This window comes from Lytechinus variegatus, chromosome 19, assembly GCF_018143015.1.
Source record: "Lytechinus variegatus isolate NC3 chromosome 19, Lvar_3.0, whole genome shotgun sequence".
Classification (NCBI taxonomy): Eukaryota; Metazoa; Echinodermata; class Echinoidea; order Temnopleuroida; family Toxopneustidae; genus Lytechinus; species Lytechinus variegatus.
Genome location: NC_054758.1, coordinates 15362025 through 15386816, shown reverse-complemented (window position 1 = coordinate 15386816; position 24792 = coordinate 15362025). Strand labels below are relative to the sequence as shown.

Genomic DNA, 24792 nt, shown 5'->3' with positions numbered 1-24792 from the left:
TCGAGACAATAGGGGCGCAAAAGATTAGGTATGTATGGGGAGGAAAAATGTAGAACGAAAAAAATGGTAAAGCTTGTAAGCGAAACATAAAAATGCAAGTTGCCCTTAAAGCTTGTGTATAGTTTTGGTAAATCCCCAAAATGCACCTATCACTATTCCAATTCATTGCTAGCTAATATGAATGGATATGCCCTATAACAGTTATGATGTGGAGGATATGAAATGAAAATGTGTTTTACAGGATAAATTTTGCGATTTTACATGGAAATTTAACTTGATCGGGTCACCCGATCAAATTAAAATATCTGTGTGTTTTTGTCTTTCAATTAAATCCTATTCCAAATCATGGAATGGGCTGAAACTTTCAAGATATGTTCTTTGTCTGTAACTTTTGGATATCTAATCACTAAATTTATAAGATAAGTGCTTGAATGCCCATTTTTTAATTTAAAACAAGCATCGCCGAGAGAGGGCGCTATATATCCAAGATTTGAATATTTGAAATTTTCTCAGAGAAGTGCAGTTGGAAAAATATCTAACGGTCTCTACGCTTCAGTAAGACTGTCATATTAGATGATATTCGATTATCAATCACATTATTGACCCTTTACCAAAGCTATACACAGGCTTTAATATATCCGATTTGGAAGGAAATTTGCCAGTGTTATTTGTTCAATTCCCTTTTTTTTTAAATTGAACTGAACTTGTTGCTGGGATGAACTTGGCCTATATTTCGCATTTTTTCTCTCTCTCTCAAAAAGGAAGAACATAATCATTAACAAACGAATGTCCTTTGGAGCAACAGGCATGACAATTTATTGTTATTATTATTGCAAATGACATTGGTTAACAATACAATATGGGACATCAATTTACAAGAAAGGTTTGTGCATTCCACATAATTTATATATTTAGACATATTTGATTGCTTAACACGACAGATTAACATGCCAATAGGGCGTATACAACTATAATCTTGTTTTAAAAGCCCCATACCCAAACACACCAGCATAATATACCTCATTCATAATTAGACTTCATGCACAGATTCCAATTTGAAAATATCTTGGGCAGAGACTATACACTGTTAAAAAAACCCTGATTTTACAGAAAAATAAAAGAAGATTTTGCAGAAAGCAATACCAGAATCATTCTTTAAATTCATGAAACAGGAATTTTTCTGCAATTTAACAGAACAGGTCTGTTAGAAAAAGGGGAAAAGAGTGTTTTATTTAAAAAATTTGTAAGATTACACACACCAAATACCAATTTCCTGTAAGATTACGCAATCTGGTAAGATTACAGGTGTTCTCGAGACTCTGCTGCAGGAACTTCTTTTAGTTTAAGGATAAATTTTCTAACAGTGTATAGACTCCAAACTTATGCGCGTGTCAAATGTAATTGGTGGAAAACACAACAGTATACACGAGGGAATCTAGTCTCACTACTTCAGACTCTATAGTAATGCGCTATGTGAAAACGAAAGGTCTGTGCCTACAGACTAGTCGGTGACATAGGCAGTGAAACTAACAATAACCCCTATGATTCAACTGAAAAAGGGGCGTTCCCCGCCCCCCCCCCCCCCCTTCAAAATACACTTGCGCCGCCCCTGGAGTGACATCGTGTGATATAAAGCACTTATCGACTTGCGCATAAAGATCAAGTTTAGTTTCAGTCTTGAGATATCGTTATTGAAGTATTATCTGAAGTGATAGACGTTCTGCATTATGACGCCATAATCTTATAGCGCCCTCCCTCAGAGGATATAGGAATACGCGCAAAAGGAGTTGTCAGAGATACGCCAGCTACAGATCACAGATGAATGCAAGGAAATGGCTTCATTCAGCCTCTAAGATGGCTGCCGATGACGTCACTGCATAAGGTCTATTGGGAATATTGATTGAACTACACAGTTAAACAATTAATTGGTGCTGTCAGATTTCTAAATCACCATAATGGTAAGGGATGTACACAATGCAAGCATGAATGCACTCACAAAAAAATGAATGTTGGGAATATATTCAACACCAAAAAAAAAAAATGGAATTTCCATGATTTCGTGTCCTATTTTTTTTTTATAATTATCATAAAAGGCCTATTTCAGTGCACCATAGTGTGTCACAAAAGTTATTCAGTGTGTTAATAAGGTGGAACAAAATGTGAAATCATCTTCACACTGTTCAAATGCACCTTCTCAACGTCGAAAACTCCAGAACACACTGCTAACATATACTCTGCACAGGTGTGTTTAGTGTGAAAGTATCTTCATATTGTTGAAGCTGACCATTTAACACTGCGAATCCTATGTTCACATGGTCCACTTTGTGATCACACTGTGAATTGCAGTGGTGTCCACAGTGTGAAGTTAGCTTCATATTGTTGAAATTGACCAATGTAGTATACTACGTGAACACATCGTGAACACCCCATGGGAACACTGTGAACACACTACATGTATTAACACGCTGTTAAAACACTATGAGCACATTATGAACAGCTTTATGTGAACACACCATGACCACATTGTGAATACACTATGAACACACTGTGAACACTCTGTGAACGCATTATGACCCCTCTTTGAACACACCATGAGCACAGTGCGAACACACTATGAGCACACTGTGAACATGTTGTGAACACACCATTAACACACTGTGAACACACCATGAACACACTGTGAATACACTATGAGCACAGTGTGAACACGCTATGAGCTAGTGTGAACACACTATGAGCACACTGTGCACCCAACATGAACACACTGTGAACACACTATGAACACTCTGTAAACACACTGTGAACACAGTATGAACACACTATGAATTTTCTGTGAACACACTATGAACAATTTCCAAAAACACTGTGTAACACTGTGGTCTTTCAAGCATGGGGAGGATTTTGGAAAACAATGTCTTATAGTATATGCCTACCTTTTTAATTTTCTACCTTTTTATTAAAAAAACGTAAAATTTTGCATGCATTTATCACATTGCAGCAACATTAACAAATTTCAACAACAAATTCGTATCAACAATCATTTATGACAATCATTATATATACAAGAACAATTGTATCGTCACAATATTCATAGGCATATATTAAGTTGCACATCTCATTTTTTTTTCACTTTAAATACCGCTTTTGAAATTCGCTGCAAATAGAATTTTCACTGTGGGTTTTCTCGCGTGCAACCAGCATCGTACAAAGCGTATAATTATGATTATTATCTATTTGTTGGAGCGCTCAATAACACTGCGATTCGTCGGCGCGAAACCTGTACTGTTATACAGCACAAGCTGGCGCTCTATATTTTCATTCGTGCACGACGACATCTTTTGTTTGGATTTGGTATAATTCCGTGCAGGAGCGCTCGACTCCTTCCACCGTCGGGGCCTTGTTGAGTTCCTGGACTAGCTTCTTGGCTGGTTCCAGGTCCGAGTCCAGGCCCTGGAGCTCGAGGCGGAAGACCAAGTCGAAGGGCTGGAACGGGATGGCGGGCGTGAATCGCTTGTAGAGGGCCCATGGACCGACTTGGAATTTGCCGCTGGACGATGACGCGTTCTTGATAATGTCGAGGCCTGTTAGGAGCTCGACCTCCTTCTCGACGTCGAGTGAATCGATGTCTGATGAAGCCTGAATAAAGAGAAATCACAATAAAGCGCAGATTATATTTCAATAAAGCAAAAACGCACCTCTAAAATAAGAATATTGGAGACTCCACCGCTCCGTTAGTTAAAAGCTGCTGATGGCTTTGTCTTCTTATGCCCCAGTTCTGTGTCATGTTGTTTTTTGCTACTCTGACCCCCTCACACCCTCTTTATTTTCCATTTTCCATCCTTTCCCTTTTTACTAGTCTTAATCACTCCCCAGACATGTATCCCCCTCCGTCCCACGAACCCAACCCTCATTACCCCCCCCCCACCCCCTCCTCAACCCTCGGCCAACCCCATGCCCGGGAGGGGGGGGGTTAACCCCCTAGCGTTTCACAGACAGGTTTTCGTGCAATTGTACGTATTACCTATACAGTCGTAATCATTCATTTTCTTTTTAATAGTAGTAATACAGGCTTTTGAAAATAACACTGTTTATTGTATTTTGACTGCGGATTACTTTCCACTTATTGACACCAAACAAAATAATATTTTCCATATCATCTCAAAGATATGCAAATTAATGTGGCATGTTAAGAGTTACGACAAACTAAAGATGTGATATTTTTCTCAATTAAAATAAAGGGGTATTTATGATGTTTACTTGGTCCAGATCTCTTCGTGTGATGAAGCCCCTACCCAGTGATATGGGGGCGCGGAGAGCAAGACGACATAAAGATGACGTCATATTATTTTGTTCTCAGTTGAATTCTAGGGCTATTATTAATGATAGTTAATGTCAAAACGATCCAGATCTTCCCGTTTGATACTTTTATTTCTCACCTCTTTAGTTTTTTCCATTCATTTTTTAACTACTTAAAAAAAATACCCCCCCGCGGCGTTGCCCCTACCCAGAGATGCAAAGAAAGTAATCTCACCCTAAAGGCCGAGATGAGGAAACACGATGCCGGATTCGCCGGAAGATCCGGGGCAATGGCTCCTCCGCTTGTGATGACTTCGTGGTATCCTCCTAATAAATCAGAAAAAAATGAGAGCAAAAATGATATAAATGGATCAAATTACATAGATAGTGGGATCAAACGATCATTCTTCATGCTCTATTTGTTAAATTCATCGAGAACTTCTCTTTAATTGAACAGTGAGTCATAAATTAGACTGATAACATTAATATATATATTTTTTTCCAAGCTGCTCCTTATCTAGACATTAGGCCGTTTTATAAAGCTGCTAATAATTTCATTTGAGAACGACCGTAATATATCAAGAGCAAACTGCCCTTTTTACGCTGCCTGAAATCGGGAACCCCAGCACCAGAGCCCCCCACCCCTCTCCATCTCCTTCCCTAAAAATGTACCGTTAGATCTTCGAGATTGTCCCCCGGGAAATATCCGCCTCTTTCGTTGAGATTTTACTTCATAATAACCGAGGGCTGGAGACGCTGAATAATTCATCTCGCATTAATCTACGATACGAGTTGATAAAGAGTTCTAATTAGAGGAGAGGGGCGGTCTAAGAGGATTTATCTAATGTAGGTGATTAAAGGGAAACATTTAGAGGCGCAATGGAGGATTTTGCATGGATGCCTCCTAACCTTGACGTTAAGCATTTCGGAGTATTCGAGCATGGAGGCAACACTTATATCTCGATGTTTAAAACAAATGAAAAAAAGATAGAATTAGGGTTGTGAGACTTCATTGCCAGATAAGAAAATGTCAGATGAAATAATGGAAAAGAAAAATAAAAAATTGTCTCCCATTCTTTTCCATACCTCCTTCATACCTTTTAGTATCTAGAGTCGTTGCACAATTACGAATCAAGCGTAGAATCAACTTGGTTTTCAACAAGCGAATAATTAGCTATCTTGATACTTACCAACTTACCAATACCTGATACCAACTTACTTTCTAAATATTTGACTAAACTACCCAATATTAATTACCTGCAATTAGAAGGACTGAGACTTTTTACTTAAGCTTGCAAGAACAATTATGGAAGTTGGGACATGTCGCTCCAATTAACATTATCACCAAACCAGCTACTAACTATCAAACTTACTAAACTTACTTACTCGTAACGCTATATATCATGGTGTTCCATCAAACATTATCCTGTAACCAGCTAACTAACTAACTATTTAACTAATATATCGACTTCAACATTAAACAAAATTCCCATCTGTCTCTTCACTAATGATTGATGTACACAGCAAAAACTGTGGTGTTAACCGGTGTACATAGAGGACCACACCAGTTATTTTACACCGGTGTTAAATTGGTGGTGTTATAGTTTTACACCTATAGGTGTTATTACAACACCTATGGTTGTTACATTTACACTCTTTTGTGTTATGTTCAAACTCTAGGGTGTTATTTTAACACCTCAGGGTGTGGTCCTCTATTATCACCAATTGGTGTCAGTTTTTACACCACAGTTTTTACAGTGTACTTTGGTGCTAATTGAGTCGTGTCGTTCTATATCATCTCATCTCTTTAATTTTTTTTTATATATAATCACAGATCCCTGAGGAAGACCAGCTTTTAATGTTAATATTTTGCATATTTATATCATGTATCTTGCCATATGTATCTCGTAGCATATTCTCGTATTTTTACTTTGTATTTGTTCCCTTTTTCTGTATTTCATAATGTCCTGTTACTATGTTTTTCGTATATTGTATGTTTTATGCTGATCAGGCCACCCGGATTAAATATTCGAGAATAAATGAATAAAACAGTATCAACTAACTAACTAACTTTTTAACTAATATATCGACTTCAACATTAAAAGAAACATTCCCATCTGTCTCTTCCCTAATTTCTTACGTAATTCTGGTGCTAATTCAGTCGTGTCATTTTACACTATAAAACAGTATCATCTAACTAACTAACTAAATAACTAATTAACTAACTAGTTGACTAACTATAAAGTTTATAACTGAATAACATATTGGCAAGATAATGGAACAATGGTAGTTGTTTCATGCAATTTTCGCACAATTAAATAACTAAATAACTAACTGACTAATTAACTAACTATATATATATTCAACTGAATAACTGACAAGCAAGCTAATGGGAGAATGGTAGCTGTATCATGACTTCTCAATCCCAAATGTTCTATTAATTGCTCATAACATAATCACACTTACTTACTTAATTTACTAATTTAGCTAACTACTTTATGACAAATATTTTGTTAATTATCAAACTAAACTACTCACCCACCTATTAACCAACTGTTAATTTTTTAAACTGTACATTCCCTATTACCTGGATATTTTGTGCTCTCTCCTCAAGCTTAAAGTAGCTCTGGATTCGGTTGTGTCATGTTGTCTCGTCAAACAGTATCCATTACCGAGCATTCTAACTAACTCTAAACTTCATTGGCCCGTATTCTGAAGTCGGGTTTAACTTAAACCATGATCTAACTCTGTGCTAAAATTATGGGAAGCCAAACGTTTTAAAATTTTGTTTACAGTGAATGCCTCTCATGTTTACTGTGCTCTTTACTAATTCTTTAATGGTGAAGACAACTGTCATACTTATCCATCACAGGCAGTAAATAACGTTTTGGGGGTCAAATGAGCTATAACATTGAACCTCTACAGTTAGAGGTTTATGTAACAACTCGCTTTCCATAGTTAACCACGAGTTAAAACAAGAGTTTAAATTAAACACATCTTCAGAATACGGGCCATTAACTTACTGACTAATGACACAGTGATGGTTAGATCATGACCTGTTCCGTCGAACTATCCCTTTTGCATCTCGTGTAAAGCTTTCGTGGAAATTACCGTTTACTTACTCACTTACTTTACTTCCCTAATTACGTACTCGCTTAACTAATTACTATCTAACTATTTAACTATATAAACTAATTAACTAGCTGACTAAGTAACTTAGATACTGAATTACCTGGATAGTTCGTTGTAGACCTGGCGGGCCGTGACTCTCTCCTAAGGCTTGGAGTAATTACCGTTTTACTTATTGCTTAACTAATTGCTATCTAACTATATAAACTAATAACTGGCTAAATAAAGCAACGTAGGTTGTGAATTACCTGGATAGTTCGTTTGTAGACCTGGCGGGCCGTGACTCTCTCCTTAAGCTTGGAGTAATTACCGTTTTACCTACATACTTTAATTCCATAACTACGTACTTGCTTAACTAATTACTATCTAACTATTTTTAAACTAATTAACTAGCTGACTAAGTAACTAATGTTTTGTATTACCTGGAGAGTTCGTTTGTAGACCTGGCGAGCCGTGACTCTCTCCTAAAGCTCGGAGTAATTACCATTTTCCTACTTACTTCCTTTACTTCCCTACTTACTTACTTGCTTAACTAATTACTATCTAACTTTATAAACTAATAACTGGCTAACTAAGCAACGTAGGTTGTGAATTACCCGGATAGTTCGTTTGTAGACCTGGCGGGCCATGACTCTCTCCTAAAGCTTGGAGTAGTTCTGGGGTTGGTTGTGTCATGTCCTTTATAACCACTTGGTTTGTGTCGTTGAACGTGGCATAGTTCATGTATTTGAATTTACCTGGAAAAAAAGATGATTAAGAATAAAGAAATTAACTGTTGATAATAATGATAAGAAACAGTTATCAATCACGAACCACTTCTTCTATTCCCTTTTTTTACTAGTACTTCTGGCACTATTAACATGGCTGAGTACTGTCTACACCAATAATGATGATATTGTAATAACAACGATAACATTACTACCATACTACTACTACTACTACTCCACAGAATGATAGTAACATTAATAGAAAATTGATAATAATAATATAATGATAATATAATAATAATAGGCCTAATAACGGCAACGGTGATGATGACGACGGTGGCGATTGTTGTGATAACAGTAATCTTCACACATTCGAATGATACAACCCGTTTTCACCTTTAAGAATGAATCATTCTCATTTTAGTTATTGCCCCCCCCACTTAATTTAGAGAAGTCATGGACGAATGCAACCTAATATGCATTTGCTTCAATCCAATATAATTGGATTTGTACAATTCATGTTTTCTAATAAAGATCTTATATAACACACACACGCTCTTTCTCTACTTCCCTCTCTCTTCTTTTCTTTCTTTTTTTCTCTCTTCTCCGTGTCGGATTTCCCCCTCCCTCTCCCTTTCTTTCCTTCACTCTTTTTTTTACCCTTCTCTCAGTTAACCCAATCTTCATTCTCTTATATGCGCTTTTTTATCATCTCTCTCACACTTCTTCTTCTTTCTCTCCTCCTTCTGGCTCATTTTTTCTCTCTCGCCCTCTCTCTTCTGTCTCTTTACCATTCCCCATCTCTAAAACCTTCCCCCAATCTTCCTCTCTCCCCTCCCCCACTCTCCCGCCTCGACTTTTATCTTCCCCTCTCCCGTACCTGTCTCCACCCTCAATCTTCTTCAGTCTCGTTTCCCTTCCTTCGCTTCTCATCACCCCTCCCTCTCCCCCTCTCTTTCTCGTCATCATGCATATCATGAAACCCTCTTCCCTCTCCTCCCCGTTATTTGGGGAGTGATCCATAATTCCCGCGCTTCGCATTCGATCACGTCTCGGGGATCGAAACACGACGCGATCGTCGTAATCCCCGTTTGATCCTTAAGATGAGTCACGCTATTGTCTGGAGGGTTTTATCCAAGGATCCGTTCCCGAAGGGAGGAAATTCCCTTTCCTTAACTTTCCATCTATACCAGCCTCAGATCGGCCTCAGATGAACCGATGACAGCGAGGATGTCATTAATATCATTAAAATAAAGAAGATATACATCAAAATGGTACAACGAACTTGGCGGAAGGCACTTTCAACAGGGGCACGTCCCTGCCTTTTTTTCAAATAAGGGATGTCTGCAAGCTAGGAATGTTAGGGGCATTGCTCCCGTCACGACTGGTCTGTGATCCCATTCTGGAGCAAATCACACTTTGTCAAAAATAATAATGAAGAAATACACTGCAAAAACTCCGGTGTTGATTTAACACCAGCATATGTCCACACCAGAAAAGTATTGAAACAACACCAGTTTGGAATCAAACCGATGCTGTTTTAATACTAATTGGTGTTGTATAAACACCTATCTGGTGTTAGACCAAAACGAAACTGGTGTTGTTTAACACTTCTCGGGTGTGGACATATATAGATTCCGGGCTGGTGTTAAATCAACACCAGAGTTTTTGCAGTGTATAAACTTCCAATCGTAGCCGATCTCCGTTAGATATTGAATGCGCCTTTATTCTCGTAAGGAGTGTGACATAGTGACGAATTGAATAATATTTGCACGATCCCGATCTTGATTTAGAACTTTGAACAAGAAGATTTTCATTCCAGATATTAGAACAAAATAATGCTACGAGTCTTGACTAAAAAATCAGGTCGAAGACCAACGGTAGGGTGTGAAATGGCTTTTAGACACTTCGGCCTCAGAAAGATTTCGTTAATTGAATACAAAAGGAATAAGATCAAAGGAATAAATCTTATGAAAATCAATAAAACGACATTTTCTCGACGTTAGAGAGAGGAAAAGTAATCTCTGAGGAATCTCCATAATTATTACGCTTGCTCTCTTCGCTCAAAATGGGGGAGTTTGACTGTCCTTGATCAAAACTTAAAATCACCTCACATAATTACAAGGTTTGGCTCTATTTCACCACTGCTCCCACCCCTCAAATCTGCAATGATATTCAACCCTTTTGGGGATCATACCAGCCCCCATCCTACCATTCTGCGATCACCCCCCCCCCTCAACAAAAAAGGGCTCATAAATTGACACAGAATCTACAATACCACACACTGGCAGCGATGTCGAAATATTTTGAGGTTCGTCGGGGGGGGGGGGGGCGGGGGACAATCCTCTCCAAGAAGCTGCTGTTGTATAAAACATATAAAGGGGGAAGGGGCACGTATCCCCCAGATCCTCCCTCATAGTTCCACATTACTATACATGATGATAACGAATCTTGTAACAATACACGGCAACAATCAGTGACATTTCCGGATGAACTTTTTATTTTATTCCCAGGTCCTGAGAGAGAGTTGATGGATGACTTCCGTTTTGGCACGCACCATTTTATTTTTGACAGCTTTTGCAAGAAAATGACGGCTTGTTTAGCTAGTGGCGTAGCTCAGGTACATGTCATCCACTTCCGGCCCGCCCCACCCCCCCCCCCGAAAAAGGGAAAAGGATGGGAAGGGAGAATATAAAAAAAATGAGACGATAAGATAAGAGATATTTCGTTTTCTTCTTATATAATACTCCAGACACAATCATAATTCACCTAGATACTTTATAGGAGGGGCACTTACGGAAATGACATATTTTTACAAAATAAATGACTGCCTTTCTATTTATTTCTTTTATCTTGTTCATTATTAAAAAAAAAACTATTTTTTTGTAATTAGAGTTTTGAAATTCTGCAATACCGTGCGCATGTTACCGTTTGTTTTAGATCTTTAAAAGAATTTTTAAGGGATGGAGATATAGCAAATTCATTTAAAATCAGATGAAACAAAATAATAAGACATAGGTTGGTATTGGTACAATGCATTATATCATCTTAAAATATATATATTTTTTTTCAATTCAATTCTTTTATTTCATTTCCATTCAAAATATAATACAAAGTAATATAAAACAATACAAATCAAATACAATTTTACAGAAGGGCATTCTTACTTCGTAAAAAAACAACAGTATAATTATATAGAGCATAAATGGAAATGGAAATGAAAATGAGGGGGGTCCACTAAAAAGCAAAGCTTGTAAAATTGTGGATCCCCTTGGAAAAAAAAAATTATAGTCGACTTACTATATGCGTACATGCATGTATTACAGGAAAGAAAAAAAGAAATCATATTGACGGAAACATAATTACTGAACAAATGCAAAGCTTCAAAAAGTAAAATATAAAGTGATCGGAATCCCATCCCAATTTTTTAATCCCCCATACCAACATGCGTGGCACTAATGTTCCAAGTAAATTATTTGAATTATGCTAAAGTCACATTTATCGTAGAAGGTTACACTTCGTAATTCCGAAGGTTCTTTATTCCGAAGGTTCGTAATTCCAAAGGTTCTTTATATTCCGAAGGTTCGTAATTCCGTCACACGTAAATTGCCTATACCTCGATGTTCATTAATCCGAAAATGTAAAAGGGTTCGTTAATCCGAACATTTGTGACGTTATTCCGAAGGCTCGATAATCCCAAAATGAAATAAGGTTCGATGTTCCGAATGTTCTTTAATGCGAAAACGAAATAAGGTTCGTTGTTCCGAAGGTTCGTTAGTCCGAAAACAAAATAAGGTTCGTTAATCATTTCGTTTTCGGACTAACGAACCTTACCAACCTCATTTCGTTTTCGGACTTACGAACCTTCGGGATTACGAACCTTCGGGATTACGAACCTCATTTCGTTTTCGGACTAACGAACCTGCAGAATTACGAACCTTTGGAAATACGAACCTTCGGAATAACGAACCTTTGGAATATCCGACCCTTCGGAATAACGAAGCTCCGAATGTATGCGATCGGAAAAGACAATATGACATAAAAGCACACATCAAACTTCATTATTTAAAAAAAGAAAATCCATCGCACACTGTATGCGATTTGTTGCGATCCGAATGTAAAAAAAAGAAATGTAATAACATTATTTTGATATGAACATTCCAACCAATAAAATATTTGCGATCAGGATTCAAAATTGTGGAAGAAATACACACTAAAATCGAAATTCAGTCTATATAGTTTGGGTCTCGCTGTAGGATTAATAGAAAATTAAATTCCCAATCGTAGGGACGTCATTATCGCCTTCGAATTGAACATTTACTCCGACCACTGACAGGTCTTGCCGTAAAAGCAAATTTATGATTTCATTACAATGATTATGCCGAACTTCAAATAAAATTATTTCACTTCTTGGAACTTTCATACTAAATGGAAAGTTAAACTTTTTTTAAGAAATTGCGTGGCATCGCGTCGCATATAGTGCGCAGGGCTTAAGACCTTTTTAATGTTAACCGGTGTAGAAATTGAGTGAGAATCATCTTCACACACGTGACCTACACGTGACGGTCTTAACAACGGGGAAAGCATCTTCGAGAAAATCCATCAATTTCACAACCTCAGATCCTCTTCCCAGACAAAGAGACAATTAGCATAACTCTTCTCGCCCTCATGACTCAAACGTCTGTACCTTGGAGCACCTCGATGTCACCCTCTTCCCTTTATTTGCATTTCTGACGACGAAATTGTTCAAGCCCCTCGTAATTCCCTATTTTAGCCCGACCCCCCCCCCCCTCGAAAAGCCTTGATATCTTGTCCAATTCATCATTCGGGCAATCTTGCACTCCCTGAGCATGCTTATAGAGGAAAAGGTGCAAAAATATACACCTCCAGGAACGGTACTATATCCTCAACGCCGGGTGAAAATTGCATGTATAAGGTGCCAAGTTGCACCAAAGAGGGGGGGGGGGGGGTGCTAGTGTACTGTTGCACTGGAAGGGTGCAAAATTAAACTTAATTCCAAGTGTGTATGGAAGAGAAGAAGGGGGAGAAATAAGAGGAGGGGGGAGGAGGAAGAGTAGTAGAAGGAAAATTGGAAAGAGGAAAGGAAAGATGAAAAAGAAAGACTTGCTCCTGAATGAATGAGAAAACAAACATCGGTTATCATCGTTATAAAATGTTATATGGTTTACGTGGTATACATGCCTTTACACGTATTCCATGAAAACTAACTATGATTCGCTGATATGGGTAAAACCCGCTAAAATAGTGAACACTCTTACTTTCTGTTTTGAGAAACTGCTGAGAATTCATAATGCCAAGGTATAATCTGACCAATTATATAGGAAACATTTTACGTCTAAATTACATGACGTAAGTTACGGTGATAGGCGACAGAAATTACTCTCGGTTTTTTTTAATTGGTGATTGGTGGGGATTTATTTACCTGATTGCTAAAAAGGCATGAATGCTTGTAAGCAAGCAACCAGAGGACCGACGGCTTAAGGTCCTCTCCGAAGGACCTCTGGTAATGAGGATTAATGCCTTACCAAAGGGCACTAGCGCACCAAGAGGGAATCGAACCCTGATCACCGGAATACGGATCCCCCGCTCTACCGACTGAGCTATCGCGCCTCCACAATTCTATCTTTCATTATTATTAATAAAGAGAGAGGATGAGAGGGGATTCGAAGTCTCAACCTCACGATCATGAGTCCACTGCTCTAACCACTGCACCACTTGACCCTCTTGAGATTATAAAGGTCCAACGATGTAAATTTGCAGACAGCAATTTGAATAGCCGTCGCCCTCCTTCAACATCGGTCTGCACGTCACATTTTCGATGAAAAGATGGAGTGGGCTTCGTGGTTGAACTCGAGGTCGAGCTCATGACTTGGAAATCACGAAACGGGATATGATTTTAGATTGTGGATGCCAGCTCAAGGCTTTTATCTCCCAGACAGTTGTATTGATTCGAGGGTTTGCCTTACCAACCGTGACACACTTCTTGACGTGACCGATGTTGTACAGTCACATTTATTACACGGGATGCAAATCGATCGCTGGTATGCCAATTGACCTAACGTAATAGCTTTGCTCGGTCAGGAGTCGGTTTTGTTGGTGTAACTAGGGCTTGAATACCGAAGTAGTCTGATTAACTAGAGAGTTCTCTTGGGGACAGAAAGTATGAATTGAACACTATTGAATATTATCAAATAAGGGGGATTTATTTATTTTACAGACACTGTTTATCATTAATTTGACTTGGAAAAAAAATCTTAGCTGCAAGGTTCTAATATTGTCACCAGTGTCTGTAAAAAGATTGTAAAAATGAAGCCCTTAAGAAATAATGCTATTTGTCAAGTAAAAGTAAAGTGAACGGAATAGGACGGTATGGATGGATATGATGTGATCTTAAGTGAACACAGCTCCTGTTGTTTACATCATAATGAAATGTTCATGATTGTGTCCAAATCAATTTGTCGTAAACGGTTCTGAATGGCAATACAAATAAATATCATTTTCGTAAAATGCAATAACAGCATTTGCCGATTAAACGCACGTCTGTAATTTCCACGCTCTTGAAGTGCTTAGGTTTTTAAAACGAAGTACCTTCATGGGATGCAATCCCGACCGGGATGAAAATGGATGGAGGGGAGCAGGTATCCATAGCAACGCCGTTCCGAGCATCACTCTTGATTATGGATGACAACAGGGAGAGCCCTAAACACCGGCCTACTTCAATTTATGGTTTGCTTGCATATGCCATGTCACATCGCTGAAAGTTTAACCAAGGAGATGTCACCTCGATATCTCCTTGGTTTAACGATAGACTGACAATTCGTTCATCTACTGCCAACTCGTCCACACACCGTATTTTCGTTTAGTCTAATGCCATTCCGTCCATCAACATTTCGTCTAACAGTCATTTTGGTCCAATAACCATAATTTTGGTCCAATCATCATTTTGTGGAATCACCAGTTCGTCTATGACCATTTTGTCTCATAACCAGTTGGTCAAATATCCATTATATTTTCACTCTATTCTCCAATTGAAACTTAGTTCAATTAAACCAAATGGTATATGGACTAAATGGATATTGGACGAACTGGTTATTAGACGAAATGGTGAGTGGACGAAATGGCAATTTGACCATGTAGATAGTGGACGAAATGATGGTAGACCAATATGATAGCAGACGAGTTGGCAGTTGGACGAATTGGCGTTAGACTAACTGAAAATAAACTGCTGAAACTGATCAACTCCATGCAGGGAGCGTTTTATCGATATTTTCATCCGACAAGTTGTCAGATCTGACATCTTTCCATGATTTTGATTGAGAGGCACTGTTCCTATGGTAACTGTCGGATAAAATGGGACTTGTCGGATAATCCGACAAGTCCTTTCATGATACGCCCCCCTCCTGATCACCAAATCTTCAGCTATATGATTACACCTAAACCGAATTCCCCCGAATGAATTCGGCCGATTCTTTCCGAATACGGCCTGATTCGGATGGTTTCGGTGGGTTCGATTGTTCCCGAATCCCTCCCGAATTTTCTCGAATTCGCAGAGGGAGAACAGAATACTCCCGAAACCACCCATTACGTGTAATCGGATGAATTCGCAGCTGATTCGGTTCCGGTGTAACCCTATAGCTTTACGTTACATGTATTACCAATGACGTAAGGATCGGTCGGTTAGGAGTCGCTCCCATTGGTGTGACTGTCGCGATGAGCTGCGCACGAAGGGCGGGAAATTGGCAAGCTCGCTATGTAATGTCTATTACGTTCTTGAAGGTTGCGATCCATCAAACATAGATTGGAATATAATGATTTCCCAGTGACTACATGATGCAACATAATTTAGGCGGGGGCTGGGTTTTGGATTGGATGGTGTACCTTCATTAAAAAAAGTCGAGTGAGGCGAATGAGTCGAAAACAACATTTTAGTCATAAAGAACCAAATTTGGCAACTGGGATTTGGCATAGATTTGACATGTAAAACCAGCGGGCGTTTCATGAAAGGACTTGTCGGACGTTTTATCCGACAAGTCCCATTTTATCCGACAGTTACCATAGGAACAGTGCCTCTCAGCCAATCAAAATCATGGAAAGATGTCAGATCTGACAACTTGTCGGATGAAACGCTCCCCCAGCAGGACACCGTTAAAGTTACCATTATTTGCCATCCAATTGGTAACAACGCTGATCAACAGCCAATCAAAATCAAGGATTTCATGCAAGTTACCATTGCATGGCAAAGTTACCATAATGTTAACCTTTATGCAACGGACCAACGGGGCTCTGATTGGTAAAATATTCAAGGAAACATGTGCTGAAATATGATGCTGTCGGAAATACAATAAATGATTTTCCCCCTGGCTTTTGTCTGAAAGATTAATTAGCTGCACATCCAACTAGTAATGATATCGTTACTGTAAAGGTCAAGTTACTCTTACATATTGATTCTTAACATGAAAATCAAACAAGCACATGCACACGCTGACCAAAATCATAGAAAATTGTAGCGAAATGATCCGAGAGTTACGGATTTAAACGTATTTTCACAAAACGGTAAATGGGTAAAAACTTAATAACGAATGCACAAGCTCCCATGTCCCGCCAACCCCCCCCCCTCTCTCTCTTTCTCCCCCTCTCCCACCCCTCACCCTCTCTCAATTGGACACAAAATGCATATAAATAATAATAATGCCCCTTGTGACTTTGGGGCCTGCAAATAACTATGCACTCATTATTTGAGCACATTTCGCCGTGAGCAAAATCCAGCGAATGTATGGAGGAAATTATCCAAAAATATCCTTTAGGCATTTAAAAACATTTTATACAGGACAGACGCAGGTGTCGCCATTTTCCCCCTTATTTCCAGACAATATAAAATGATACCAGCGACGCTGCCGGAAAATTACTCTACATTGTAGTCGCTGCAAGGAATGATTTAAAAACCGCAATAATTTTAATAAAGGGGCCGTTCACATCTGAATCTTTTAGCCAGCGTATTCCGACATACGTATAGACTTTGGCAAATCCAATTTCTCGATTTAAAGATTTATCTTTAGTTAACAATTTAAATGGTTTTTCATACCTAACTTGGTTCCAAAAGAAACTTATCAAACTTAATAAGTTTGGCTTTCTTTGAAAGAAAGACCAGTGGACTGAGATTGGATTAAACCAAATGGTCATTATTTTGCTTGACTGCTATTGAGTCCATTCCTGCATTATGCTTCTTTGACCTCAATAAGTGCGTTTAAAATGTTAATTTTAACTTGCTGTAACTTCTTACTAATACTGAGGCAATCAATTAAACATCCCGATGGTCATATCGTAAACTTCAATATTCCCATTTTCATTGGTCTTTCTGTTTGCAATTTTCTGACTTTGGATTTCGGAACAATTGATTTTAGGGGCTACAACCTCTTTTTGATTAAACCAATCTCTTAATTACTGACACGTGCTTAGTAACGATTACTGAAGCTAGCCTGTGTCAAAATTTTGTTCATTTGGATCGAGTGGAATTTGTACAGTGCGCTTGTGAAGTTTGATAAGTGTCTTTAAGAACCATGCAGTTTGTAGTGGATTTGAATTCTTGATAATTTGTGTTGTAATACCTCGTCCCCCGACTGTCGTGCGATCCGCTAACGCCACGATTTCCCCTTCGTAGCTGATCGCGATTTTTTGTTTTTAAATACATACTTCCCATTGTCATGATATGCGCTACTATTGAAACGGTGATCTTACTCGTGGAGTAATCGTAATGACCGCATCAGATAGTTCGTATCAGATCATTCGGGGCAATCGTATTGATCTGAAAAAAAAGTTTTGAATGGTTCAAACACTTTCGCGATCAGATTCGCGAAAGGACAATCATGGCGTTCGTAAACGAATCGCACGACAGTGGGGAGTATTATAACCATTCAACCTTTTTCTTGTACGATCAATACTTATGCCACGATGATCTGATACGACCACTATGATTACTCCAAGAGTGAGACCACCGTTTCAATCATGGCATGAATTGTGACAGAGTGAACTAGATATTAAAAAAGGAAAATTTCTTGATTATCTAGAATTTGTTGCTTGGTAAGAAACAAAAAATGGGATTTAAGGGGAAAATGGCTGGTAATACGTACAGTATACATCGGAATGGGATAGCTAAAATGTCGAGGTGTGACAAGGCCTTAGGGTGAAACAAAAATTAAAAAAAAAATGAAATAGGGAATGTGCTTCTTTTGATGTCATGGATGTGGAGGTTTGAAAGAAAATCCCCTCGAAACATAATTATGGTAAACTGGGGCTTTGAGTACAGGTCGTCGACTTTTGGAATCGCGTGAGTCGTTGATATAATGACGCTTAATAGCACATACTTCTGACTTACATGATAATAATTTATATTTCTATAAAAATACTAGAATGTGTATGGAATGATTTATAATCTATTTAAGCGAATAACAACAACGGGTGAATGAATAATGACCGATTAAAATATGGTTTCAAATAGATTACATTTCACGCGATCTTCATTCTTTTGTAGTGTGCACACCATCCTACAAATATTATGAACTGGTTTGCTTACCCCCCCCCCCCCCTCTTCTCCCCAGGGCCCTGGGAACGAATTCTTGATGGGGCGCTGGTTAAGTTTGAAACTGATAAGGAGGTTTTCACTACAAAAATGAAGGTGATTTCGGTTAAATTTCTGGTATTTAACATACCTACCTGATTTCCAGGGGGATGCTGCCAGGGGGATGAATTACACACGCACCCCCTCGCTTCCCAGGGCCATGCCCCACCCCCCCCCCCCGACAAACACGGAGTGGTGGACCAGGGGGGGGGGCGTATTAAAAAGAGTTGCGATTGATCCGATCAATCACAACTATGGATGGCCAGCAAATAATTATATTGTACGTTTCTTCAAAATATTTTCTAGATATGATATTCATACATTCACTGTTTTCTTGACAAATTATTCAGTATGCTTCTCTTTGGACAAAGGACATTGTGCAAACTTCCTGTAGAAAAAAAATGACACTGATGGATTTCCATAGAGTTACGATTGATTGGATCAATCGTAAGTCTTTGTAGGACGGACCCTTGAATATGTACATTACATTATAGTTTGAAACCAAAAGGTTTTATTTCAAATCCCTGTAATTAAGAGTGCGAATTTAAGTCGACTCCCCACACCTATTTGAAAAGGCATGGACTCAGTGGCGTAGGTTCACCAGGTGTGTGTGGGGGGGGGGGTTGAGGGTAGCATTTTGTCGATTTTGTTGTCTTACAAGTTGTCAGATGTGAAAACTTGCCAGGCTTGATTTTGATTGGGTGGGAAGCGCATCTACTACAGTTACCGTCGGATAAAACTTCCGACAAGTCCGCTTCTCACCACAGAGGTTAAATTTGCGCCCCTTCCAAAGCCCGACGCACCCATCGAACACTTTGGACATCAGCATCTTCAATGATTATTCATAACAGTAAATTGCCAATATTTGTCTTCCCTATTTCAACTTTCTTCCATTTCCTCCTGTTTGTATCCCTAATATTTGTTCGTTGTTGCCTGTGCCCCCCGATACCAATCCGCATTGAAGCAGTAAGGAAGGAATGGTATGTGGACATTTTGAAAGGAACAGAAGTTGGATACCAAAGTTCTTTAGGAGGACAAAGTTTCATGTACTTTGCTCTATACCTCGCATTCTAACTCCTCATTCCTCATTCCATCATGTCAATGAAGACTTCCAACAATGCTAGATGAGGGATTTACCGAACCTTGCGGGCAATTTCAATTCTAGATGAGCTCTGAGCACCTAACCCCAGCATACTTGTTCTGTTTGGTACATGGATCGACCGGAGGCGGTGCATGGGGGAACCCCCCCCCCCCAACTCTTCAAAGAAACACATGAAATATCTGAGTTTGAGTCAACATACATCAATGAATTTCAGTAGAGGTGCTGTAGCTCAGTGGGTAAGTCTCCGGATTTTGAACCACCAGGTCCGGGATTCGAATCCACTGTAGAACTCCGTCATTTGGCAAGGCTTTTATCTAACATTTGCCACTCTCGACCAAGGTGTAGTACATGGGTACCCGCGGTAGAAAGGAATATCTTGAACGTGATGAATGCTGGGGCGCAGGATAAGGGCTGCTTTGGTAAAACCAGGGGGCCGTTTCATAGAACTGTTCGTAAGTTAACAGCGACTTTAAGAACTGGTGAACCTTTCTTACGCGCTTAACAATCGCCAATGAATACATACCATTTACCACAAGAAAGGATCACCAGTCGTTCTTAAAGTCGCTCTCAACTTACGAACATTTTTATGAAACACCCACCCGGGTAATAGCAAAGTATGCAGTGCTTAGAAATATCATATTAGGCGCTCTACAACATCAATGTTGCATATTATCGATAAATATTCGGCCCTCCCCCGCCCCCTTCAAAATTCCCAAATCTTACAGATACGCCCCTGATTGTCCGCTCTCTCGCTGCACGCTGCCCTATCCCCACATAATTCATTATATTCTTCATTTGCCTCCGGTCTCAGTACATTGAACTAGGATATGTTTCTTCGTGGCTTTTCTCTTTGCTTGTCTGAAAGATTATTTTACAAATTCCACCTCTGCGGGATATTTGTCTTGTATTGTGGGGGTGTAGAATGCGATGTGGGTGTCTGAAGTGCGTTGACTCGATTCCGCAACGGTACGAAGGAGTCAAAAGGGCTTTCTTGAATACCGTTTCGATTCTGCTCTTCAAATACCTGATATGATCTATGGATGTCATAAAAGGCCCCAAACAGATAGTAAAAAAAAAGTACAATTGAAAATTACTTTAAAGGGTATACGAGCCAGCTGCCTATATAAGCAGTACCCCACCTCAAATCCTGAACTAATCACACCTGACCTGGTTCATTACCCACAATGCAACATTGCCAGCAGTACAGTCTTGTAATGATGGACCAACTTGAATGAAAAAACACGGATTAAATAAACAATACATTCATTTCGCAATAACAATGTTAAGAAATAACAAAACAGCAACCTCTCAACTCAAAATAAAGGCAAACAAATATTTGCTAGTTCTTTCTCAAAAGGTATGAGACTAGCCGTTTTTAGCACATACTAGACAACACACGACGTTGGCAACTTCGCTCTTCTTTATGAAAATACTTGCGTATGTCAACATAGGGGGGGGGGCAACACGGAGCAACATAGGGGGGGGGGCAACACGGAGCAAGAGGACCCGAGCACGGGACGTCATTTTTTTGTCAACGAAATGATATGGGTATAGCCCGTTTGTATTAAAATTAGACTTGGCACTCTCTTTTAATAGTTCAAATCCTTTAAATTCCACATGATTTTGTACTCCTTTTCTTTATAGTGCCCCCCTCTCTTATTTCTTTTAAATTTATTGAAGGGGAACAATAATGATGGTCATATTCGACAGAAATGAGCACTGGTAATTATGGGTCTTTTACATTCGTCAATAGGTTTGTGGTTTATTTTGAACAAGACACCTACAAAACATATTTCTTATTTCACTCGTTCGATGATCTCATTCGTAATGAATCAACAAACATAAAAAAAATAATACAACATGATTAGATGATTAATATTCCTATGAACAAAGTATAGGCCTTTCATGTAAAATAGTCTGAGTTTCCACTCGTTTCCTGCGCTCGCTCGTATGTGGTTCGTGATATCGAAAGCATTGGAGACACGTTATTTTTGTCTGAGTTTGACAAGTTAGGTGACCAAATGCACATGATACTTCGAATTCAGTAGGAATCATAATTATGTTTCATATTTGGACAACGAAAATCATACAACAAACAAGAGTGTTTATATTTCTTCTCTCGCTCGCTCAGTTCGCTTGTGATGTTGAAATCGGGGTAGTTTGGGGGGGGGGGAGAAACGACTTGCCCAAATTAGGTGTTTAAATATTAAAGTTCTCAAATATCGCCTGTAGATATACCGTGCATGCTGATCGATTTTTTTCAACCTTTCGGTTCATATACAGCCCCCCTTCCCTTATTTATTCTTTTTTTTTTACACTGCGCCCGAATTCAATCAAATTTTCATGTGTTTCAACCATGCAACAATCCATACGTTGTATCGCGCCGACGAGCTACACAGCCAATGATTTAATGAACTCAATGAACTACATATTACTCGTCTGCTTCTGTATAATGTTATCAAATCAGAGACAATCAATCATCTATTATCATTCTGTAGAAGCAATTAAACGCCTGAAATGTTTCATCCGCATGCAGGAATCGGATATAAACTGATAAATGCAATCAGAGCTAAATACATAACCTACAGGAAATCATTGTCTGGTTATGCCTGTCATGCAGGCCTATTATTTGTGAGTTAACACAATATTGGTAGGCCTACTGCATCTGTCTGTCACTGCAACCATACTCACATTCCTTTAAAACAAATATAATTTTCTACCATACAAAGATTATGTACCTCTTTGATTTTTTATCTGCCCGGAGAATACTCTATTTCATTCTATTTCATCACCTATGCTCAATGGCATATGATTTATTGAAGCTAAATCAATACATTACGTTTTTATCCAATCCCACGTCTGTTTCTTGCCACTTAAATGCTTGGCAGGCATAACATTATAAACCGATCTCATTTGGTCGATTTGCTAACATTGAATTTATGAATTATGATAACCCGAGTTGGGAAAGGACATTCCGCCAGCCTTTCGGACATAAGTCATGAGCAACCACATGTTTGGCAGATTTCGAAAGTAATCTTTTATCTATAGTGACGTAGCTTCCACATTCAAAATAAGTATTGTACCCCTTTCTCTGGGGAAAGTTAGGCAAAGGTGATTCCCTTAAAAAAACAAAATAACTATTTTATTTGTACATTTTCAGAGAATTTTGTACAAAAGGGAAGAAACAAGACTTCAGAGATTAATATGCTGCTTTCTGTAATTGCGACCCCCCCCCCCCGGTGCAAAATTGAATAGGATGGAATATGCTACCCCCCCCCCCCAAAAAAAAAAGGTGAAAAAAAACATTATTTAGCCTACTTGGCATTCTCCTGTGTTTATAAAGTGAGAAAGGAGAGAGGAGAGTGCAAGAAAGAGAGATAAGGAGAGAGAGAGAGAGAGAAAAAGAGAGAGAGGTGGTTTGAAAGGAAGGAGGGACTCGGGGGAGAGAGAAAGGGGGAGAGGCGGCTACAGAACCCCTCCCCATACTCTACTTTTAGTGGTAAACTGCCGATTCGTCTATTGCCAACTCGTCCACTCATCACATGGTTTACCTTAATGTAATGCCATTCCATCCATCAACATTTCGTCTAACTTCCATTTGGTCCAATAATCACTTCGTCGACGACATTTTGTCTTATAATAACCATTAAGTCCCATTTTTTTCATGCTTTTCGCCCAATTAACACTACGTAAAATTAGACCAATGGTATATGGACTAAATGGCGATTGGACCAATAGGTTATTATATAGCCGAAATGGTGATTGGACGAAATTAGACCATGTGGATAGTGGACGAACTGATGGTAGACCAAATGATAATAGACGAGTTGGATATTGGACGAATCGGCATTGGACCAATCGGAAATAAACCCTTTTAGTAACAATGTATAAAAACCTCCATATTCGGTTATATTTAGGCATGCATGTTCAGCCCCCTTCCCCATTTTCAAAATCTTTCCACGGCCCCTCGTAAAGAGGGGTGGGGTGGCTGGAGATTGTCTTACGCGAACAAACACGAGGCCCCTCGATTATCAGTTCAATTGGCCAGGGCCTGAATAAATGAATGCGATTACCGAATCAATTATCATTAGGTTACTTGAGTGCTAACCACAATCTGGGCATAGTCAGCTTTGAACATCTAATAAATCTTGTAGTATAATAAATAAATAAATCAATCAATGAAAATAAATAAACAAATAAATAATTGAAGAACTAACAAAATAAATAAGTAAATAAATAAATAAATAGAATTATCAAATGAATGAATGAATGGATTGATGGTGCATAAACGATTGAATATATATACAAATGCATAAATAAATAAATACAGAAACAAATAAAGCAAAAAATTGAATTTTTATTTACCGTTCGAATCGACATTCCGATGGAGCTGCGTTGCCACGAAGTATTCCAGCTTTCTGACGAATTTCCCAAGGTTGTGCCATCCCTCGACGAAGTCCTTGAAATTCGGGGGCGGGTCGACCTTCTCGTAGAAATTGAGCACGACCGCGTAATTGTTATTTCCCGACATGATATCGTTTTGAAATTATTGTCTGAGCTGAGTGGTTTGAATGAGATTTAATAGAAAGAGGTGGACGACGTTCGCGGAGACGAAAAGGTTGTCCGAAGGCCGAGTGGGTTCGAAAGGTTTGACGTCGAATGTCTTGACTCCGGCTGAGAAATCGAAATCGAAGGAGTGTGTTCAATTTGTCATGCAACATTGATCACTCCGCATCAGAAATGCCTCAAGACCCCCTGCGACGGAAAAGTGTTTCCTGACAAGCTGAAACGGGAATGTCGTCTGCTCCGCCAGCGGTTCCGCGCGAAATGACACGCTGATGAAAAATCGAGAAATTAACATTTCGGGAACATTATTTCGTGCGCCGCGGGGCTGTCTGCTGCATGCGCTCGTTCGGCAAACT

General features: G+C 39.0%; 1 protein-coding gene across 1 annotated transcript; it reads right to left on the bottom strand.

Moving 5' to 3' along the window:
* Positions 1-3155: 3155 nt before the first annotated feature.
* LOC121406115 lies at positions 3156-24760 on the bottom strand. Its single transcript, XM_041597134.1, has 4 exons — positions 24236-24760; positions 8022-8162; positions 4532-4623; positions 3156-3636 (listed from the first exon to the last, which is right to left on the bottom strand). The coding sequence occupies exons 1-4, from the start codon at positions 24399-24401 to the stop codon at positions 3316-3318; spliced, it is 720 nt and encodes a 239-aa protein (XP_041453068.1). The 5' UTR covers positions 24402-24760; the 3' UTR covers positions 3156-3315.
* Positions 24761-24792: the final 32 nt, after the last annotated feature.